We start from the raw sequence: 19910 nt of genomic DNA, 5'->3' as shown, positions 1-19910 counted from the left end.
ATCAGCTTCCTGTGTATATTTACAGCAGTACGATTTAAAAATTTTGCATAATATATTAAAAAATACCCTGTTCAGGCTTAAAAAAGTCCTGTTGAAAACACAGCAGCAATTATCAATAACGTGCCAGATAAAACATGTCAGAGAGACAAAAAATATTTCCATGCCTTTATGCTCTCTCATTGACAGAAACAAATACTGATTATAGCCAAATCTCAAGAGCATATGTCCTATTCACTAGTTCTCATTATTCCAGTCTGCTCTAATAGAATGGCAACATTTTTAAGTATTTGTGACTTCCAGAAGGGATAGGGGTGAGGCACTTCCTCCAAAAAGATGGTCGCCACAAGTGATATCTGTACAGGTGTTTAATTTTCATGGTACAGATTTAAAACAAGACAACTTATGATAAATAGAAACAAAAATTGTGCTTTTTTAAACAGGCAGAGCAGCTGAGTTTCCATGATACAAATCCTTATAGGTGGGAAGAGAGATAATATCCCCAAAGAGTTAACATACATTACAGGCATAGGTCTTTCTATTCTAATCTAAAACCAAACTACTGAAAATCCTGGTACACGGTCTTCTAGCAATCCCAAACAGACTTCAAAGATTACAACATGCCAATAGTTTGCATAACACAAGACCCCGTGTACGGTGCAGCACACACATGCTGTTTCTACTCTCAGACTCATGAATTTTAACTGCAGGCTGATACAAACAAAACTCATTAGAACTTGTTAGTAAAGGAGAAAAAATGGCATGACTTCAAATAGCTGTAGTCTTTAATCAGCATTAACAATTTTGTTCATTTTTAGTACCATGCATAGCAATGGTGTGAAGAACATTCCAAGTGCCCTAAATATATCCACATTAAAGAGTTAACCTAAGACAATTTCAGAGTAAAGCATACATAAATATAAGCAGTGAAAAGGCTCTTAAGTTGATGAGAAATTAAACTAAAAACCCGTAGTTGATGTGAATCATACAGTTACCTGCATTCCTCAATAAGAACATTTTCTTTCAGAAAAAAATAGTTTCTATTAGCTTTATGGTTCTGTCATTGCCACATACCAGAATAATCACATTTCAAAGTAATTTTTTAGTATCGATTGGTGAGGTACAGAACAGACCCATTCTCCATACGAGACACATGCAAGCACATACACTAAACCTAAGCTCAAAAGCATTTTGCCAAACAACGTAAACCAACAGCTACAAAGGAAGAAAGAAAAAAAAAACAACTCACCCACTATACTCACTCACACAATTCCCCATTAAAGGAAATTCTTTCAGGGCCTTCTTGAGTCTTTTAATCATGTCTTGAAACTCTGGCGAGCCATTGATTCCACAGTGTTCTGATGTGCTACAAGTTGTGCAAGCTGTAAGCAACAGGCTGAACTCTGCACAGAGTGATACACCTACTGCACCTTAATGTTTACCTTAGGGGGTTGGTCCAGGGGCTTGCCAAAGCGCCCCGGGACACCACTTGGTTACAGCCCTGCCCTCTTAACTCTTCCACTGCCTTCGTGGATGAAAAACAGGTCACACACTGCTACATCACTGTTTTGGTATGACAACTATGGTCTTAGTCATGGTAATTAGCTACGGAAAAGGAGGTTCAAATTCCCAGAGAGGTTTGAAGCACTTAGACTAGCCTGCTGTTAAAAGTAAGGGGACATCTTGAACCTGGATCCAACCCATTTTAGTGTCTGAAATAAATACATATTAAGCTACAAAGAAAAGATGTCAGGCCATGAAATCGGTGAGGAAATGCTTCCATGTAGCTTAACAGTGAACTGGGAGAGATCCTGAGATCAAGCACACATACAGGGTGTACTGACTCAACAAGCAAAAAAAAGCCAACCTGTAATCATCTCTGACATAACACAGAGAGAACAAAAGGGGAAAACCTCCTCACTCATTAAGCTACAGGGACCAAATGAACAATTGCTTTTGTTCATGCAGTAGTCTAAACAGTTAAAAAATATATTAGCGTCTGAGAAAAGCAGACAGAGCAGCTGATAAACAAGCCCTTCTTTGAGATTAGAACCATTTAAGCCCCATTTTGTATAAATGTATATCTCCTTGTTGACTGCAAATGATACTGAAGCTATCTCCTTATTTGGGATATTTATAGCTATTTTGCCAGGGTGGATTCCTTGATGCCGTGCGTAAGAGCACATATTTAGCTTCTGTCATCGTGGGCACAGTCTGCTCCGTCCAAGCCCTTTTCTTTTTTCCCTTTCTTATTTCGGAAAGAAACTTCAGGGAAAATGAATTAATTACCTTCGAGAACTCTGCTCCTTGAGCACATGTGGCTGAAACTAAACAACGTCCAGGTAATAGACAGAGAAGCCCTCCATACACGGAGAGCACATTTGCTTTCCGAAGAAGCTGAATTATGCATAGCAAAAAGCCTGCATTAAAAAGGACTGTCCTTCAGATAACATGCCCCTGAATTCATATGCTTGTGATTCACATGTGTACAAGCTCAAAATCATTTTAAAAGCAGTCTTCTACGGGGTCAAATGCCTCTACTTCTTCCCTCAGGTTACCCTCCTCCAGTTTTTGGAAGATGATGTGGTCTAAAACTTTACTTAATCTTTTGGAATAGTAAGAATCCGGAAAGCAGACCGTGCAGTATGTTATTTTTTATAAGGACAGTGGAATTACAGCTATTGTGTGACCTATATTTTCCTCTGTTCAGTGCACACCTTCTCAATCAGAGTGATTACTAAACAAACAGCAATGAATATAAGGGCAATAAAGAGGTGAAATACTTGAAAAGAGTGATTCTGAAACTGTGTTCCTGCAGTAGGGTCAGATCTCAAGGCCAAGCTGAGGCAGTACAGTTCTGTTAAGGCAGCACTTAAGCCCAAGTGGCAGAAATTCATGACGGAAACTTAGAAAAGAGCTGACATGGCCTCAGAGCCTGCTCAGACTCTGATCTCCTCTGATGTCTACTCCACCAAGTGGACATCAACAAAGCAATAACCAATGGTAGTCATACAGCCTGATAGAGCCTGATAAAGAAAAATATTTTTCTTTTATACAAGACATCTGTGGAACCTGTAGACATATTTAGTTTCAAAGAGATCCCTTTGAGACTCCCTCAGGCCCTACCGGTTTTAAGCTAATAAAGCTAAAAAATAAAGCATAAATTTATTGAATAATGCTTGAGGAAAAATGCAGAGAGGTTAATGGCTTGGGAGGTGGTAAAAGGCCACCTTACAGAGGAACTTTCATTCAGAACCCAGACCCCTGCGTTTTTGCAAAACACTGAGCAGGGATGATCAGTGCTCAGGGTTAAATCAGAACACACTACGGGCATAGAAAACCCTTTCCAGTGGCTCACACAGTTCAGTTTCTCCACCCTTATTAGCCACACATAGTCAAGAGGAAAGTGAAAGAAACTTCACCAACTGGCCGTTCGTAATAACTAAGCCATAAAATTTATTCCTAATTCCGATTATACAGAAGTTGGCTTATTCCTGAAGCATGAGAATTGATATTCCATTATTATTATTTTAAAAATCTTTTATCATGCAATGTTGGCATGGATAATGGGAATACATTTCATAATCCAGGAAAGACATCCTGCTAAGCGCTTTAGTGTCAGCGAAAAAAATGGCAACAAGTTCCGCAGATTAACTGCACATTATAAAAATTGTTTATCAATTTTATGTTTTCAGTCTTTCCATTTTACAGACTGTATTGGAGAAGTTAAGAACAATAATGCACGATTTACCATCTCCATCTAAATTTATGAAATAACGAACAATAAAATCGCTTCCACTTGGTTCTTTAACTGTTCTCAAGACTTACAAAAATCTTCTTCACATAAAACTTCATCTAACTTTTCACTTACTGAACGTACATAAATTCTGAATCTCTTAGCTTATAGTTGTTCTGGGGAAAGAGTCTTATGGCAATTTTTCCCTGATGAAACAAGGTGAGGTAGGTGGCTAACACTTATAAAACATTGTTGGGCACTTGACTAAAGTAAATAAACCTTGCTGATACCTAGAAAAAGCAAATAAAGGTAGATTCAGGGGGAAGGGAGAGTTGATAGTTCTACCTGAGCTTTCTGGGTAGAAATTCCTTCCACTTCAGTAGGCTTGCTTAAGAAAAAGCTTTATTTTCAGCAAAAACATCCTTGAATTCTCCCCACCAATTTATGCAAGCTATGTTTAAAAGGTTTTAGATTCAGGTGAGAACCTTAGTTTAAAACCAGTACAAGGGGTCCTGCAAACTGGAAAGGAGGACTCTTTTTTAAAACATATCCTTACAGTGATATTAAATCTTAAAATTATTTGTATAACAAGAGTGGCACTGGGGTAAGATTTGAAGGATAATACAACATTATCAAAAGCTTTGATATTGCTGCCCTCTGATACGTATAGAACCCATTAACATGCCCAGTAAAACACCCATTGGCTATTTTCACAAATAATAGCCTTAAAAGAACCCAAATTGCTGATGTACAAGTATACTTTTTTAAGGAAAATGTTTAAAAACAAATCTTCAAAACATATACATCTATAGACATAATAGATGTTTCACTCATTTTGGAAGATAAAACAGGATAGCGATCTTTTCTATCTATGGGTCAACAGAACTCATGCCTGTTGACTGCCAGGTTAGTTTCAAGTCCTACTGACAAAGTTAACGTCAGTTTAGGAATTAGATTCATGATCCCAACTTGAGCTATGAAGAAATGCCTTCTTACCTAAACCAGAGTGGAATGCATATGCAGACCTCATTACTTCAAGTATTTCAAGTAAACATGCAATTTTATCTTTAATTCATCCAACTCTGGCCCAAAGAGTCTATAAAGAAAAGTTATGGTGACTTGTAGCTATGAAAGGAAACTACTCAATTGAGTATGTAAATGAAATGGAAATGGCTGTGCACAATGCACTTGTACCTTGATTTACAAAGGCAATGCAATCTAGAAAAGGTGCCAAAATGTTTTAGTTCAGGTCTAATATGGTTTATGAAGGTAGAAAAGGAAGAATCAGAAGGCAGGGCTGCAGTTTTCTTTTAGGAAATGGCTCAATCTAAAAAGTTGCTCCTGGGTGTAAGCAATGATCTCTCAATGAGGAAGAAACCTTTATCTTGTGAAACTCCTGTAACAAGAATCTGATCTACCAGAAAACAAAGCCTTTGAGCAATAGGAAGATCCTTTCTTTCCTAAACTTTTGTGTGGATTCCACCAAGTGCCACACCACCTTCATCACTGACAATGGCTTAGGCCAAAAATGTTACCGTTGTAGAGGTCAGTTTTAGCATTTGCCTGGCAAGACCTTCTGTATCATAAAACATGAACCCCAAGAGTTCTGAGAACGCCTCGTTTCCATTCCAATTACAATACGGCTGACATTATTGCTGATTTTTAGCAAAAACTAATCCATCTACAAATTTTTGGTACAGTTAATACATTAGTATTTGCTATCTCCTTTGGAACCACCTTATATGCAACCTGGCTCTAAACAGAAAGAAACTACCGCATGGATAAAACGATACCAAGTTCTTTGATACAGTTTTCAGCTTTCCAAACAACTGTGCCTTTTGCTGGTGCTGTTCAAAGGGATGAACTGACCTTTCTTGGCGATAACTTTAAATACCTTCAGACCTGTTTTGTGGTTATGTTATCAATCTCTAGCAGCTTTGTAATCCATTGCAAAGTAAAGAAATACTGTATATTCATTTAAATTACTTTCAAGATCCCCTAGTAATCTGACATTTTTAAAGCTTATCTTATTTTCCAGGTCATCAGTTTGTTTTTTTCAGTGAGCTTACTTGTGTTGGCATTCTCAGGCAAGTGTCACGTTCATTGATTGCTATCTACATCTCTCCAGTTTTCCTCTATGCCTCTGCAAGCTTAATCGAAGATTTAAAAAGTATTTTCCAGGCACATACATGTATCTTAGCCTGAATTAACACTAAACTAACCTCTTAATAACATCTGATGAGTTAACACAAAACAAGTATAGCATCACCTGTTATGTCTCCTGCATGTGCAAAAATGGCAGTTGACAACCCTGATTCTCACCTACTGGAATATTAAAAAGAGAAGTCAAAACCCTTTAACTAAATTCCTTCATTTTCTGGCAGTCTAAGGTTTCTTTCTGTCTCTTCAACAGTATTTAAAATTAAGTAAAAAAACAAAACTACTTTAAGGCTTTAAATTGCACCAAGGTAATAAAAAATATAATCCACTCCCTAGTGTTCTAACAATGTATTTCTCAGTATTTCATTTTTTACTTTTATTTTTTAATTTTTAGAAATTTACCACGGAACAATATTGTTAGGAAGAAGAAATTCCAGTTCTAGCATTCAGAGAATTCTGATTTGCACCAGGAAAAATGGTGAGATATGATTTTAGCCAATATCACCATGACTTGCAGAAAAATTAAAAGTAAAAATACTTTTTGGAATAAATGAGTCAGATGGGACATGACCAACTGCCTTCAATAGTAAGGGCCAAAGGGAGTCCAGTAACAGTGGAAAATACAAAACAGGATAACAGCACCATCTCTAGGGTAGTCTAAGAACAAGTGCCAACGATCAGTTTGTTACAGCTGTTTACCACTGAGATCAGCTGCTTCTCCCTTCTGTCTTCCCTTGTGAGATCAGAGAATTAATCTGGCTGAAAAGTACCTCTGCAGTTACTTTTTCTTGGATCACTTCCCCAGTCTGTTCACCAGAGGTGACCACACAAACTGCACAAGAGGGTGAGCGAACCTGCTGATGGCAACATATTCAGTAAGGCTGCTGGAAAGATGTTGACACAAAGTCACTTTCTTCAGGTTTCCCTGGAGATAATGCAGAGAATGTGTTCCACTGTAGGGACAACTGAGCGCACAAATTTTCCTGATTCTTTAACTTGTTCTCTAAAGCTGCCTACTTCTCCCCATTTAATTTAGAGTAAGTCTAAAGAGACTAGTCTCTTGTCAAGAGTTATTCCAGCCCTGGGTACATTCTTCACAGTCTTCAGCCTTAAACTGTAATATGCACTGTATTTGGGGGCAATTAATTCAAATTGAAACCTACAGAAACCAGCTTTACATCATACTATGATAAACCCTATCACCAGCGTAACACCCCAAGGGGTTCCAGGTCTGACAAAGGGCAAACAATCTGAAAGTAGTCCTGACCTCCATGAGAATGCTATACCACTCTTCCCAAGATGTGATATTAAGGGATTTAATTCCACTCCATGCAATGGTCATTTTTCATCAGTTTAAAACATTTAACTAAAAGTCACTGTGATTTACTTAACAGACAAGACAATAGAGAACTTTTTTTTTTTCCATGATACATTTGTGAAATTCCCACATAGGTGATAAAGTTGAAAAAAAATTGAATTTCCTACCAGTAGGTTATTGTTGCAATTAATCAAATAATGCAAATATGAAGTTATTTTGGAATCAGTTTGTATAATAACCTTAGAAGACCTAGTCTAATACATCTACAGCTGTGGTCTATACTCAGTGAAATGCATACTATGCCCACGCTGTAGCCTGCAATGAATATCTCCAGCACCCTAGGTTATGCACTGCCATGCACTGTAGGAACTCTGTGGTGCATTGAAAACAACGTGTATCTGGAACAAGCACATTTCTTTGTGTTTGGAGACATTCAAAAAAGCATGTGTATCCTTGAGAATGGAATAAACAGGCCTTTAAACCAAGACCTAAAACATTCAACTACTTGGGATTTATAGAGTAAGATAAATAATCTGACCAAATATTCCTAGAGAAAACAACACATGATTTTAGCAAATTATGATTTAAAAAATACTAAAAATGAAATCACTGAACAAAATTGTCAGGCAGAAATGGAGCAATGGGCTCTGCTGAATCCAGTACTGTTAGGGGGCAGCGTATATTCATTACTAAAGGCCTTGCAAAATGTAGATTTATTATTTTATAGATAATTTAATTCTATTATTACTTTTCACATGGCTTATTTTAGGAGTGCAGCAGTGATGTTGCAGTGTAGCATCAAGTTAATTAGCCTATCTTGTTTTCATGGGTATCTGAGATAAAGTTAGCACACCACCTTTTATGCGTCACAGATCTTTTAACTTCTATTCTTCTTTTAAATAGTAGCCTTCTATTTCCACAGAGGAATTATTTAGCTCTCCTATAACATAAGAACTATTTCTTTAACTAGAAATTCAAGAAAATCTGATTCAATGGAACATAACTATCACAATGTATTATGAACCTGCAAATACCAACTCCAAATAGCAGTTACTGTTCCCAGTAATTTTTTTTTTGATTCTTTCTGATATCCAATATAAAGCAAAGATTTTTAGAATATACTTTAAGATACCTAAAATAAATATATTTGGAAAAAAATTACACTTAATAAGACCCCTTGATTTCTTCCCTTTTTGGTAGTACATACAATGCAGTTCACAGCTGAATGAATAAAAAGACAAGCGGATTACCTGGGGATTTTCTTCGGAATCAGAGGTGGTGATGAATGGCTCATTATTTTCTGTTCCAAGCTCTCCGGAGACTTTTCCTGTATTTCTCCTTTGTCTTTTGCTAGTGCATCAGCAATAGCAGACTCCACTCCACTCTTGTATTGCTGGTCAACCTTTGGTTCAGTCTGTGCTGGATCACACCTATACATGAAAACAATTGATGGCTTCTCACTGGTCTCTGATTTTGCCTCGCTGAACCACTGATGACGCTGAACTGGAGGAGGAGGGAGCATATGTATTACAGTTCCATCAAGACCCACCAATTTTCCTTTTTCTCTTTCTTTCTCTTTGTCTTCCTCCTCATCAGTTTTTCTGCGGCGGAAGAAGCTCTTAAACGATATCCAGCGCTTGGGTTTTGCGTCAGCAGCTCGTCGACCTTCCGAATGAAGGATTGACTCAGCCTCCGTTGACCTGGTGGGACTATTTGGTTTGGTCCAGTTGCTGAAATGTCTTTGCAACAAGTTACTTGCGTGATAGGGTGAAGATGTGGACCGTGGAGGAGGAAATGGCGGTGCTTGCTCTGTTTTGGGACTTGTAGTATTTGGGGTGCCTCTCACTGGTTTTGGAGAATGGGTGGCGACCGGCTGTGATAGCGTATCTTTCTGCATTTTAATGGCTGTGTTTTCCGTTGTCTTGGATGGCTCTATTTCAGGCTGTGATGTAAAAAGAGATTTGGGTCGTACCAGGGTGTTTTTAGTAGCATCTGCATCAGGGGGTAAGGAATACAGTTCTTCTGCACTGCAAGACTTGGGTCCAGACTGAGGCGTTTCTGGCGGAGACTGCGGAGGCTGGATGGAAGCCACAATCTGTGAAAGCACCGTGCTTGCATTCTCTCTACTGCTGTTGCCAGCAGAAGCCTCCAATGTCACATCTGCTGGCTCTTGGGTTGTCTTTTGAATTCTTGATGGGGAGCTGTGGTCAGAACTATGACTTCTCTGTGGTGATATCTGACTTTTACTGAGGCAGCTGTTAAACTCTTGGACCTTCTGAGCCACAGAACCCAGCCTGCATTCAGTGTTATTAGTTACCCCCTTCGCTTGGGAAAATTCACTGGGTTTGCTCCCTATAGCTTCAGTCACTTTGCTTTCTGTTTCTATTTCTTCATATGTGTGGCTTATTACACTGGTAGTTTTATCTTTGATGGATAGCTCTCCGCTGGTCCCTAGAAAACTTTTATAGATAGCCAGGTTATCATATGCATTTGGATTGATTACAATAGGAACTTTAATAGCATTTTTGGAACTCTTAGCATAAGTGGGCTCATCATGAATGATAATAGGAAAAGGCGGCATGCCAGCATTATTGTAGCTGTTGAATTTTATCTCAGATAAATTTGGAGACTTAACTGGGATAGTTTTTGAGGAAAGGTTTGTAGCTGTAGGCGAAGTAGGAGCTGACTTGTGGCTTGTCTTCCTGGGAGGAACAGAAGGTCCTGAGCTGTTAGCAATTAACTCTACCTTAGGTATCTTCTGTCTTGGACTAGTACTAGAAGTCCACACTTCTTGATATCTGATTGCACTGGATTTTTTCAGATTAGCATTGACTCGAGCAGGTGATGCTGCAGAGGATGCAATAGGCGTGCCTGGAGTTACTGGTGAACTTGGGTTAGATGATGCATTTTTGGTTTCTGAGGTTTCAGTTGGACTCTCTTTACATTCATTGGTCATGGCAGCTGATACATCCACTACAGTATATGGCTTGCAAACTGGTTGTTCCATGTTCACCACCCTGTAAGGTTTAGCTTGCTCTTCCACAGGCACCAAGTTGATAGTTACAGCTTGACCAGTAACATCTGAAGAACTTTTATTCTCTTGCTTATCAGTCTGTACAGCAATTTTGCCATCTTTCTCTTCCAGTCGAAGAGCAAGGACTGCCTTGTGGGTTTCTAGGCTCTTTGGAATATTTCTGGAAGCTTTTGACGCATCCTTCACTTGCTGACTAACACAGAGACTTTCATATTCTGGTTCGATCAATTTGAGGTCCTGAGGAGTGCTAGGAGATAATCCTCCATTACAGAGTTTCTGTGAAGAACTGCTGGTTGTTCCAGAACGAGACTCTTCTGTCAACGAAGAATCAGGAGATGTAGAATCAGAAGATACCATGCTCTGCATGCTCTCTTGCCCGTAAAGAATCACAGTCTCTTCCCCATAACCATTTAAAATTTCATCATAACTATCATCGTAATCGACTGCACAGATCCGCTGAAGAGACTTGTTCCTAAGGGGCACAGTGTTCCATTTTTTGTCAACACAGAACTGAACAGGAGACAGGGTGTTAGCACGAAAATTAGCAAAGCGAGGTTGGCCCCTCATACGAATTTCCATTGCTAGCAACTCTTCATCACTTTCATCCCAGCTCTCATGCTCTTCCTGCATGCTGCCAAAAAACGTGTCATCCTCACTCTCATCTCCGCTGGAGAATTCAGGGTAACAGAAACGTCCACCTTCATTACTTATTACTTCAGTGCTTCCACTCAGAATAACATGCTTACTGTGCGAATCCTTCATTCCACCCATCATGCAGCTTGGAGGGATCTTTCTTTCTAATGATCTTTTATAACAATTATTTATTCTTCCCAAGAAGGTTTCTCTAGAGTTCATTTCATTTCCAGTTAGCTGAGGTGTGGTATCCAAACCTGCAATCTCCTTCAAAACTTCTGTCAGTCCATTATTATTATTATTTGGTATCTTACCTACACCATCGTTGTTGCCATAAGGCCTGTGAACATGGCTATAACCTTCAATTTCATCTTCATTATTATTGTTCAGTGGTTTTTTGTTCAAGACAGCTTTGTTTCGGTTCCAGCCTGGGGGCACCGATTTGTTCTCACACTGATCCGTCGCGCTGATTTCGCCACATACACCCTGCCCATCTACCACCATCATGGTGGGCTTCACAGCTATTGTGGGTTTCTTTGCCACAGGCGGTCGGAAGTTTCCTTTGTTTCCACCACGATGGCTGTTACTTTGGTTTGCGTTGGTTTTCAGATTGCCATGCGAGAGGGTTTTTTTCTCAGATACTGGGGGTAACTGATGCAAGCTTTTTGGCTTGAAGCAGTTCTTACATTCACCAGGTTTCCAGACGTGTTCAGTGAAAGTGTTGCAAGCAGACATTTTCCCAGAGCTTTGCGCTTGATGCTGTGCTGTTCAGTGCATGGTCAGAATTTCATTCATGTGTTTCCTCTTTGTTCCCTTGGTATGGCTACTGTTTTGAGCAGTGATCATTCTGAAACACAAAAGAGAGAAGGAGGATAAGAATGGGGAAAAAACAGGATGATCTTTATACTTTTTTGAATACCGCTAACAACAACTCAGAAAAACCAAGTAGCCCTTTGCTGATGCCTTAAGCTCTTTTTACTTAAATTTACAAAACCACAGTCCCGGTTTCAGCAGGGATTGAGTTAATTTTCTTCTTAGTAGCTGGTATGGTGCCATGTTTTGTATTTAGGCTGAGAATAATGCCAGTAACACACGGATGTTCTAGATGTTGCTGAGCTGTGCTTACACTGAGTCAAGGACTGTTCAGCTTCTCATACTGCCCTGCCAGTGAGGTACCTGGGGGTGCACAAGGAGTTGGGAAGGGACAAAACCAGAACAGCTGACCCCAACTGGCCAAAGAGATGTCCCATGCCATGTGCTGAGCAATAAAACCTGGGGGGATGATGCTCAGGGACAGGCTGGGCATCGGACAACAGGTGGTAAGCAACTGCATTGTGCACCACTTGAGATGCAAATTCTTTTATCATTGTTTTCCCTTCCTTTTCTGTCCTGTTAAACCATCTTATTCTCAACCCATGAGTTTTTACCTTTTTTTCCCCTCCAATTACCAATTCTTTCCCCTATCCCACTGTGAGGCAGAAGTTGAAGGGGCAGTGAATGAGGGCTGTGTGGTGCTTAGCTGCCTGCCAGATTACACCACCGCGCTGCTTAGATGAAATGCAAAAAAATGTGGCAAATATTCTTCTCGGACATAAAGAATTAAAACTTTGTCAGTGAAGCCCTACATTACTCAGAGCAGAGAGAGAAAAATGGCAATGACTGAGAACATAGAGTAATTCTCTTGACTAGTTCAGGACCATTGACCTTAATTTTTGCCCAATAAATCACATGCCAGGAAAAGGACATAAAACCAAGGATTATTGCATATTGTCTTCAAAATAACCATTTAAATGTGTGACAAGAAAGTAAAAGAATATACTTTACTCTATCAAATGCAATTTAGATCACTCGTTTTAGCTTCAAATGTTGAATGAGCTGAGCTTAAGTGGCAAAATATGTTCAACCAATTCCAAACTCTGCCATTTAAGCACTTTTTCAGCAGAGTCAAATTATAACTAGACAGATACTTTGTTTGACAAGACAGGCTGGACTTTATGCTGAAAAATCAGCTAAAATGCTGGGGCAGCCTTTATAGAAAGTCAGTTTCTTCTTTAGCTTGCTATAGTGGCAATAAACCATTCTTATATCCTCAAAACAAAGCTATGGACGACTTTTAGTTCCTGATTTGTTTCACAAGTAGCTTTTCCACCTAACCCCACCCCCCGCCAAAACAATTGAAATATAATTGTAAATCTATTTCAAAATGAGTTGTCTTTTTTCCTGAAATGATCAACCTTGAGTAAAAATCAGGCATGAATCTGTTATACTTCACAGTCATTGGAGTATCCCAGATTTGTGGTTTATGAATTAATGCCTGAAGATTTTAAGCCTTCTAAGCCAAAACCACATCTCTGGTCTCTTCATTGTTGTTGCATAACTCAGAAATGATCTGACATTTTACTGAGGTGAAAGAAGCTCTCTGTTGCTGCTTCTGCTAATGCAGGCATTGATAGATCAGTAATTTTATATTTTTACAGGCTTTGGATAAAAATATACTTACTGTTCACATAGGTACATTGAAAGTGTAGTACCAAACCCACTCAGTTAAAGATGCAGCTTTAATTAAAGCCAGAGGTTAGTAACAGCAGGACACTTATGCTGGAATTTACCACGGGCACAACTGGTTTACATTAGTGAAGCAAACAATAGAAATCATTAGTAAAATTGACACTTGTCTGACTTTGTCAGTCTCCTCACGTACTGCTCTGTGTTTTGGCAAAGGGCTAGCCTACGCTGGAAAACTCTGAAATAGGAATTCTGTTCCAACACCAGATGGGGCTGAAGTCTAACTGTATTATAACAGAGTACATTCAGACACAGTCATGGTACCAGCGCTATCATATTTCATACACTGACTGAATATGTTTCCAGACACAGCTTTTTGCCAAAAACTCAGTGCCAAAAGCTTTTTCTTTGTATGACCTAAGAGATAGAAAGTCTGCCAGATAGAGTTCTGCCCAAACTTCAGCCTCTGCTTTAAATATACACTGAGTAAAAAGGCCTTTGCATTGTTTTGATCTTTGCGAAGATTTGTTGGTTCAACACTTTGTCAGCCTGGGCATTGTAACCAGAAAAATCACATTAAGAAGTAATTCTCCTAAAATATGTGAGAGAAAGAAATAGAGAATACTAGAATTTTATACTGTGGTTAACTCTTTCTTTTCATGTTAACAACTAAAAGGAGAAAAGTTGCACTAAAAGTTGCACAGCCGAAATAAATCTTCTTTTGGAAAATATATTTCTCCATTACATAAAATCTCCAAGCAGACAATTTAAACAAAGAGATTAGCGCACCTGCGTATGGTTTTTAGGATTTAACTGGGTGATATTATTTCTTAGAAATGGCACAAAGTGCACTTAAATCCTATCACAGAACAGACAGTTTTATGGCCTTCTAGGCTATGCATTTTCTGCTAATAAGGTTGGGATAAAATGAGAAAGCACTCTCTTGCACACTGTCACATTAAAATATTTTCGTGTTTTACCACCAGCTGTACTTACTTGGATTTGCACAGACACACTGTTATGGATCAGTTTTCCTCTAACCCAAGTGAATGCTACACAAAACGTGTGGCTGCAGACTACAGGAGGCTTGCCAGACCTACAACCCAAGGCTCCAGTAACAGCCGAAGTACAGCAGGGTCACAGTTCTGTGCATACTTCATGTCCCAGGAGTACTAATGCAGCAACTGAATTTCAAATGCTACACACACAGACCTGCGTATGTAAATGCAGGCATCTATCAATACACAGACAGAAAATACGTAAAATGCATACAGATATTTTAAATCTTTTGCATTTCAGCACCAAATGGAAATGGTTTAAACTCAACATGCTCTAAACATGACTTTTGACACAGTCTGTGAAACAGGCAAGAGTCACTGACTTCTTGCCTTTGTAAACTATAGACAGGTTTCCAATTGGATTTGGCACTTCCAGGATGAGCAGTGCCTGTAACATGCTTTACACTGCCTGCAGCTGTAATGAAGAGGAAACACGCACCTTCACACAAGAGGAAATGTACATTAAGAAAAAAAAAAAAAATCCAATGGTGAACTATTTTCATCCTTTGAAATCAGAAGCAATCTACTGTAACAGATTAAATTCAGTGACCTTTATATGTCTAAACAGGTATTTGCACTCTCCAAAAAAATCTAGCATTTTTTTAATGGTTGTATAACTAAAATTGATTTTTCTGATGCTTTCCTCTGCCTTTAAAGAAAACACATTTACTGTTTCAACCACATAATCACTCCTATGAGTGATAATAGCAGTAAAAGTGAATATGAGTGAAATGAATGAAATCTTTCAATACAAAAAAAATTCAAACATTCTTCACATGTTCAGGATATTGCTTCCATTGCTGTTAACGACAGCTGCAGCTGCATAGGGGGCAGCAGAGTCCATTGAAGGTAATGAAAACACACAAATTTACAAAGAAAAAATCTTCGGCCCTGATATCCAGACAGTGTTCATTTCTAGACTCTCGCCCTACTCTTCAAAACTAAGGAGGGTTGTGAGGAGATCCAGGCAGGCACACATCAGATCGTTTGGGCTTAACGGTGCTCCTGGTATCTCTTCCTCTGTAGCCTCACTGCAGCCAGTGACTGCCCATTTACCTGCTAAGGAACTGCTAACTCTGCAGAGCTGCTCCTTCCTCTGAAATGAGTAGTTTGGACAACAGAACTTATTTGAAGATACTCAATTAGGCTTCTAAAGTGTTAACAGTAAACACGTAATAACATGGTACACTTCACCCTGCATCTCAAAGCTTTTTATGCAAGTTGATAAACATACCTATTCACAATTTATAGGTGGAAACACTGCAGTGCAATGACATTAAGCAACTAAAATTCACCAAGTGAGTCAGTGACAGGAACAAGTACAGACAGACAAGTTCTGCTCCTAACATGGTGCTGCAGCCAGCAGCTTGTGATACTTCATTCACTAGGTGGTTGAGTCAGCACAGTTAGTTTATCAGCTTTAAAGGCTAAATCACTCTTCGTGTAAATGAGAAACAGTTCTCTTGTTTCAGCAGATACACAACTGCACACAGAAGGGCTCAGTCAGGCCCCATTAAGATGACAATTCACTTTCCAGGTCAGAGTTAGGGGATGACGGGTTCAGAGTTGCAGTGCCGAGCTGAAGCAGTTATCAGCAGAGGCATCCTCATGTCAGGAAACTGCACAGAAATGCAGCAGTATTATTTGTTGACATCATCTCTGTTGAGTGCACCAAGATGGGAATAAACATGCATTTCAGGCATTTTCCCTTTGTTCTAAGTAATTTCAGGCTGGCGGGTCTCCCTTAGATGCATGCTGGCTGAATCACAATGAAGGCCTTTGCCAGTAATACTTTATACTAACATAATCCAATTAAAAGGAACTTAATTGGTGTGCAACATTCCCTACAATTTCAACATTTTAAAAATGAATAGTCTCAGTAAGTACCAGATGGTGACACGCACTAATTAATCAGGCCTGCTCAATGAATGAGCGTATTAAAATGAATGCACCTATTAGACATGTGTTTTCAATGCTGTATGCTGCAAAAACTCCCCTTAAATGAATGCCTACTATATTACTGAGCAATATGCACAAGTGTGCATTTCATCATTTGTAATTGTAATTCTATCACTCTTTGGTTTCTTCTTAGATCACTAGATACTTGGAACAGGAAAAGGCATTTAACTTCAGCATTGCTGTTCATGAAAATGGGCCTACAACTTTTATGCTGCAGAATAAATTGCATTGATTAGTCTTCTTAACAGACAACAGCCCATTAAATTGCTAGTGAACAACCCACGAACCTCTCACCATTGACAGGCATGTCCTCAGACTGAAAAATCAGCCATGGGAATCCAGCCTGGTTTCCTATATAGGAGCACCTAAACACCACAAAACCACTACGGCTTCGTGGTTTTGTCTGAAGTACTTATAGGCATCTGGACACTCACTGGTTGTCACAAAGAACAGTGTAAGTCTAACATAACAAGACTAAAATCTGGTGTCTGGTCTTTTTTTATTATTATATATATATTTTTTTAATATAATCAAAAGTATTTTAAGAAATTTTTTGAAAAAAAACAAAACCAACTCAAATATGAAATGCTCCACCTTCATACATACTGTCCTGCTTGGGTGGCAATGGGCTGTGAAAACGCTTCATCTCTCAGCATCAATGTGTACTGACACCAGGCCACTTATCTACGAATACATCTAGCACAGAAAACTGGGACTACAAATGCGATGTGCCAATTAGGTTTTGTCTTTCATGCCAAAAAAGAAAAGAAAACACACACACACACTCACACACACAAAAAAACAACTAAAAAGAAACAAACAACTTCTCAAATTTTACATCCTTTGTTCAACTTCAAAGGAGAACAAATCCCAAGTGAAGCTAACTGCAACATCTGTTAGGTACATGAAATGTAACACGGAGAGAGGAGTCTTACAGCCAGGGAAGTCAGGGTCCCAAGTTGCAAGCATGTTGAGAAACACAGTTGTTGACATTCAGTGCCCAGAAGCACTGTGCTTTGAACAATCTTGCAGCAGTTATTAATGAAAGTCAAATCAAGCAAAAAATCTTATGAGATGATACAAAGTACTACAGCAGAGTTTGGAAATAAAACTTAATGTATTGATATTTAAAAATGGGAGAAGTGCACCCACCAATGTCACAGGACTTCACAAAGGTGGGCAAGTGTTTAACAATACAGATTTTGTAGCCTGAAACAGTGACTCAGGGTCTCACTTTACATCCTAATTTGGTGGAATATCAAGATTAGAACCCAAATTTCCTGCCTCTTAAGTGTGGCACCATGCTCAGTCACAGCACTTATTTCTCAAGAGGTGTGCCAGAAAAGAACATGAAATTAAGCAATGGCACTGTGGTCTACCACAGTTTTATTCCCAAAGTGGACTAATTGGACCAATGTTCAGCATGTATCTGATCATTGTAACAAGCCAGAACTGAGCTGTGGCAGGCAGCACAGATGGACATTTACAGAAGTGTTAAGCATCATTATAATTTTTGTTAAAAAAGAAATTTTGTTTCAGGTTGTTTTTTTTTTAGTCAGAACTTTGAGTGCTGACACCAGTCCAATGCCATAAAATGACAGTCCTACAGAAAATGTAATGAATCTTCCAGTGGATATCGAGGAGGCAATGACCTAAACTTCAGGTCCATATAATCTATAAAGTTGCCAACTTACTTTAGAACCACTCTGCAGCACGATGTACTATGCTGCTGACATAAAGGGCATGCTTTGGATGGAGAAGACAACAGAATCACTGCTAAACACAGTTCTGTAAAAAAAAAAAAAAAAAGTTGCAAAATTGCTGCAAGACAGCATGAAACAATCAGGAAAACAACTTGGAACTATTCCTGTTTTTAAGCTCCCATGCTGTATTATCGCTCAGTTAAAGAGTGCTTAAATGACATGAATATTTCATAAAACCAAGTGAGTGAAGGAAACCCTTGAATATGTTTTTTCCACCTAAAACCTCTAAGAAAAAACATGATAGAAATAACCAATGAACTGCAGCAAAAACCTGCCTAAGGCTAGACAACCTGTAATGCTTCAGAATAAAACAGGCATTGCTTTACAATTTACCTAACCCAAACAGATAATGCCATACAGCAAGGAAAAGGCAAGAAATATCCTCAGGATCTGTGTAAGTAACCTGATTAGATTCTGCATCATCACACTGACAATACACAAAACTATAACAAGGACAAGCTCTCACATTTAGTTTTGAGGCCCAGTAGACCAGTAAAGGCATGCATTTGAATATGAACTCTTCTGACTTCCAAAGAGAACAGATTCTTACCTTGAGAAAACTATTAAAAAATGTAATTCCTTTTGGAAAAATCGTATTTTATCATTAATATACTTTAAGTTTCTAACAACCAGTTATCATTTAGACAATTCTGCAGAGTATATTCTTTTGGTATACTTTTTACTTGCACAAGAAATTAGATTCCCCCCCCTTTCTCCCCATGCCCATCCCTCCAGTAAAAATGCACAACATTCCAAGATCTTTTAGCAAATTACAGATAAGCACAGAAGTACATTAGCTGAGAGATACTAGCACGATAATGAAAAAAACATCCTCAGGTTTGAGTTTCTCTCAACTCTGTTTAAGCCAAATTATGAGAATTAAGCCCTTCATATCATTCTGAGAACGCATCAGTATGACAATACCTTCCATCATGTAATTACCTTTGAATTACTCTTCCTAGGCTCAATTCAAATCCTGCCCTTTTATCTTTTTGGTCAGTTGTTTAAGCACATGAACGTATCTAGAAGAATAAATACTACAAAACTGTTAAACCTCTACAGAATGTGAGTAGTCACAATATGTAACAATGAATTACCTGAAAAACATTACGCTGCTGCTGCAGCTACAAAACCTGGGAATGGTTGTGGTTAGCCTTCTGCTGAGCACAGCTTGAGAATGAAAACAGTGTGCATTATTACTATAGTATTGAAACCATCAATTCCACAACTACAACTTACTTAAAACTCTCTGCCTTGCACTACTGCTACGTCCAGCTCCAAAGATGCCCACACAGAACCCTGATGCAGCAAAACACACCAGTGCCAAACAGGTATCACTTGGAGTTTAGCAATGTAACTACTGGATAGCAAAATACAGAATAGCATTCAAAAACCTATCAATGTTATGATACTCGTGAAAAAAAGTTGCCAAAGACAAACAGGATACTGCAGTATCAGAAGATAAATAACTTGTTATTAGTGGATTGCAGCCACAGTGCGAGAGGTCAGCTGTAATACAGAAGATAAAGCACACTACAGAGAAAGAAGCCAGATGATTACTCTCCATCAATCTCAATCCGCTCCCCAAGATCCTTTTAAGTTATTTAATAAAGACTCAAGAGCATTAAGTTAAAAAATAAAACACTATCAGCCATTATGTATATATAAAAGATATTAAAAATAATGGATAAATTAAGAGCAATAGCTCAGTGGGACTGGACTGGGTAAAGCCAACAACTGGGGAGAA

The 19910-nt window shown here is 38.7% G+C and overlaps 1 protein-coding gene and 1 long non-coding RNA gene across 8 annotated transcripts in view; one reads left to right on the top strand and one right to left on the bottom strand.

Annotated features, from left to right (window-relative positions):
* Nucleotides 1-19910, bottom strand: part of PEAK1 (pseudopodium enriched atypical kinase 1) — a 118733-nt gene that overhangs the window by 26962 nt on the left and 71861 nt on the right. For 4 of the 7 annotated variants that reach the window (XM_084532717.1, XM_084532713.1, XM_084532715.1 and 1 more), the window contains 2 exons: nucleotides 8462-11725; nucleotides 1247-1363 (listed from right to left, as the gene is read on the bottom strand). In XM_084532717.1, the coding sequence (XP_084388843.1) occupies nucleotides 1247-1363; nucleotides 8462-11613 (3269 nt within the window). In that variant the 5' untranslated portion in view covers nucleotides 11614-11725. Of the gene's footprint in view, nucleotides 1-1246; nucleotides 1364-8461; nucleotides 11726-18094; nucleotides 18189-19910 lie in introns of all 7 variants that reach the window. The other 3 variants (XM_084532714.1, XM_084532716.1, XM_084532719.1) reach the window with 2 other exon arrangements.
* LOC311442952 overlaps nucleotides 1-19910 on the top strand; it is a 42429-nt gene that overhangs the window by 7623 nt on the left and 14896 nt on the right. The gene's annotated exons all lie outside the window — the stretch shown is intronic.

Source organism: Aythya ferina (genome assembly GCF_964211825.1).
Source record: "Aythya ferina genome assembly, chromosome: 11".
Taxonomy (NCBI): Eukaryota; Metazoa; Chordata; class Aves; order Anseriformes; family Anatidae; genus Aythya; species Aythya ferina.
The sequence above is the reverse complement of the archived record's forward strand: the minus strand, read 5'-3'. Positions and strand labels throughout refer to the sequence as shown.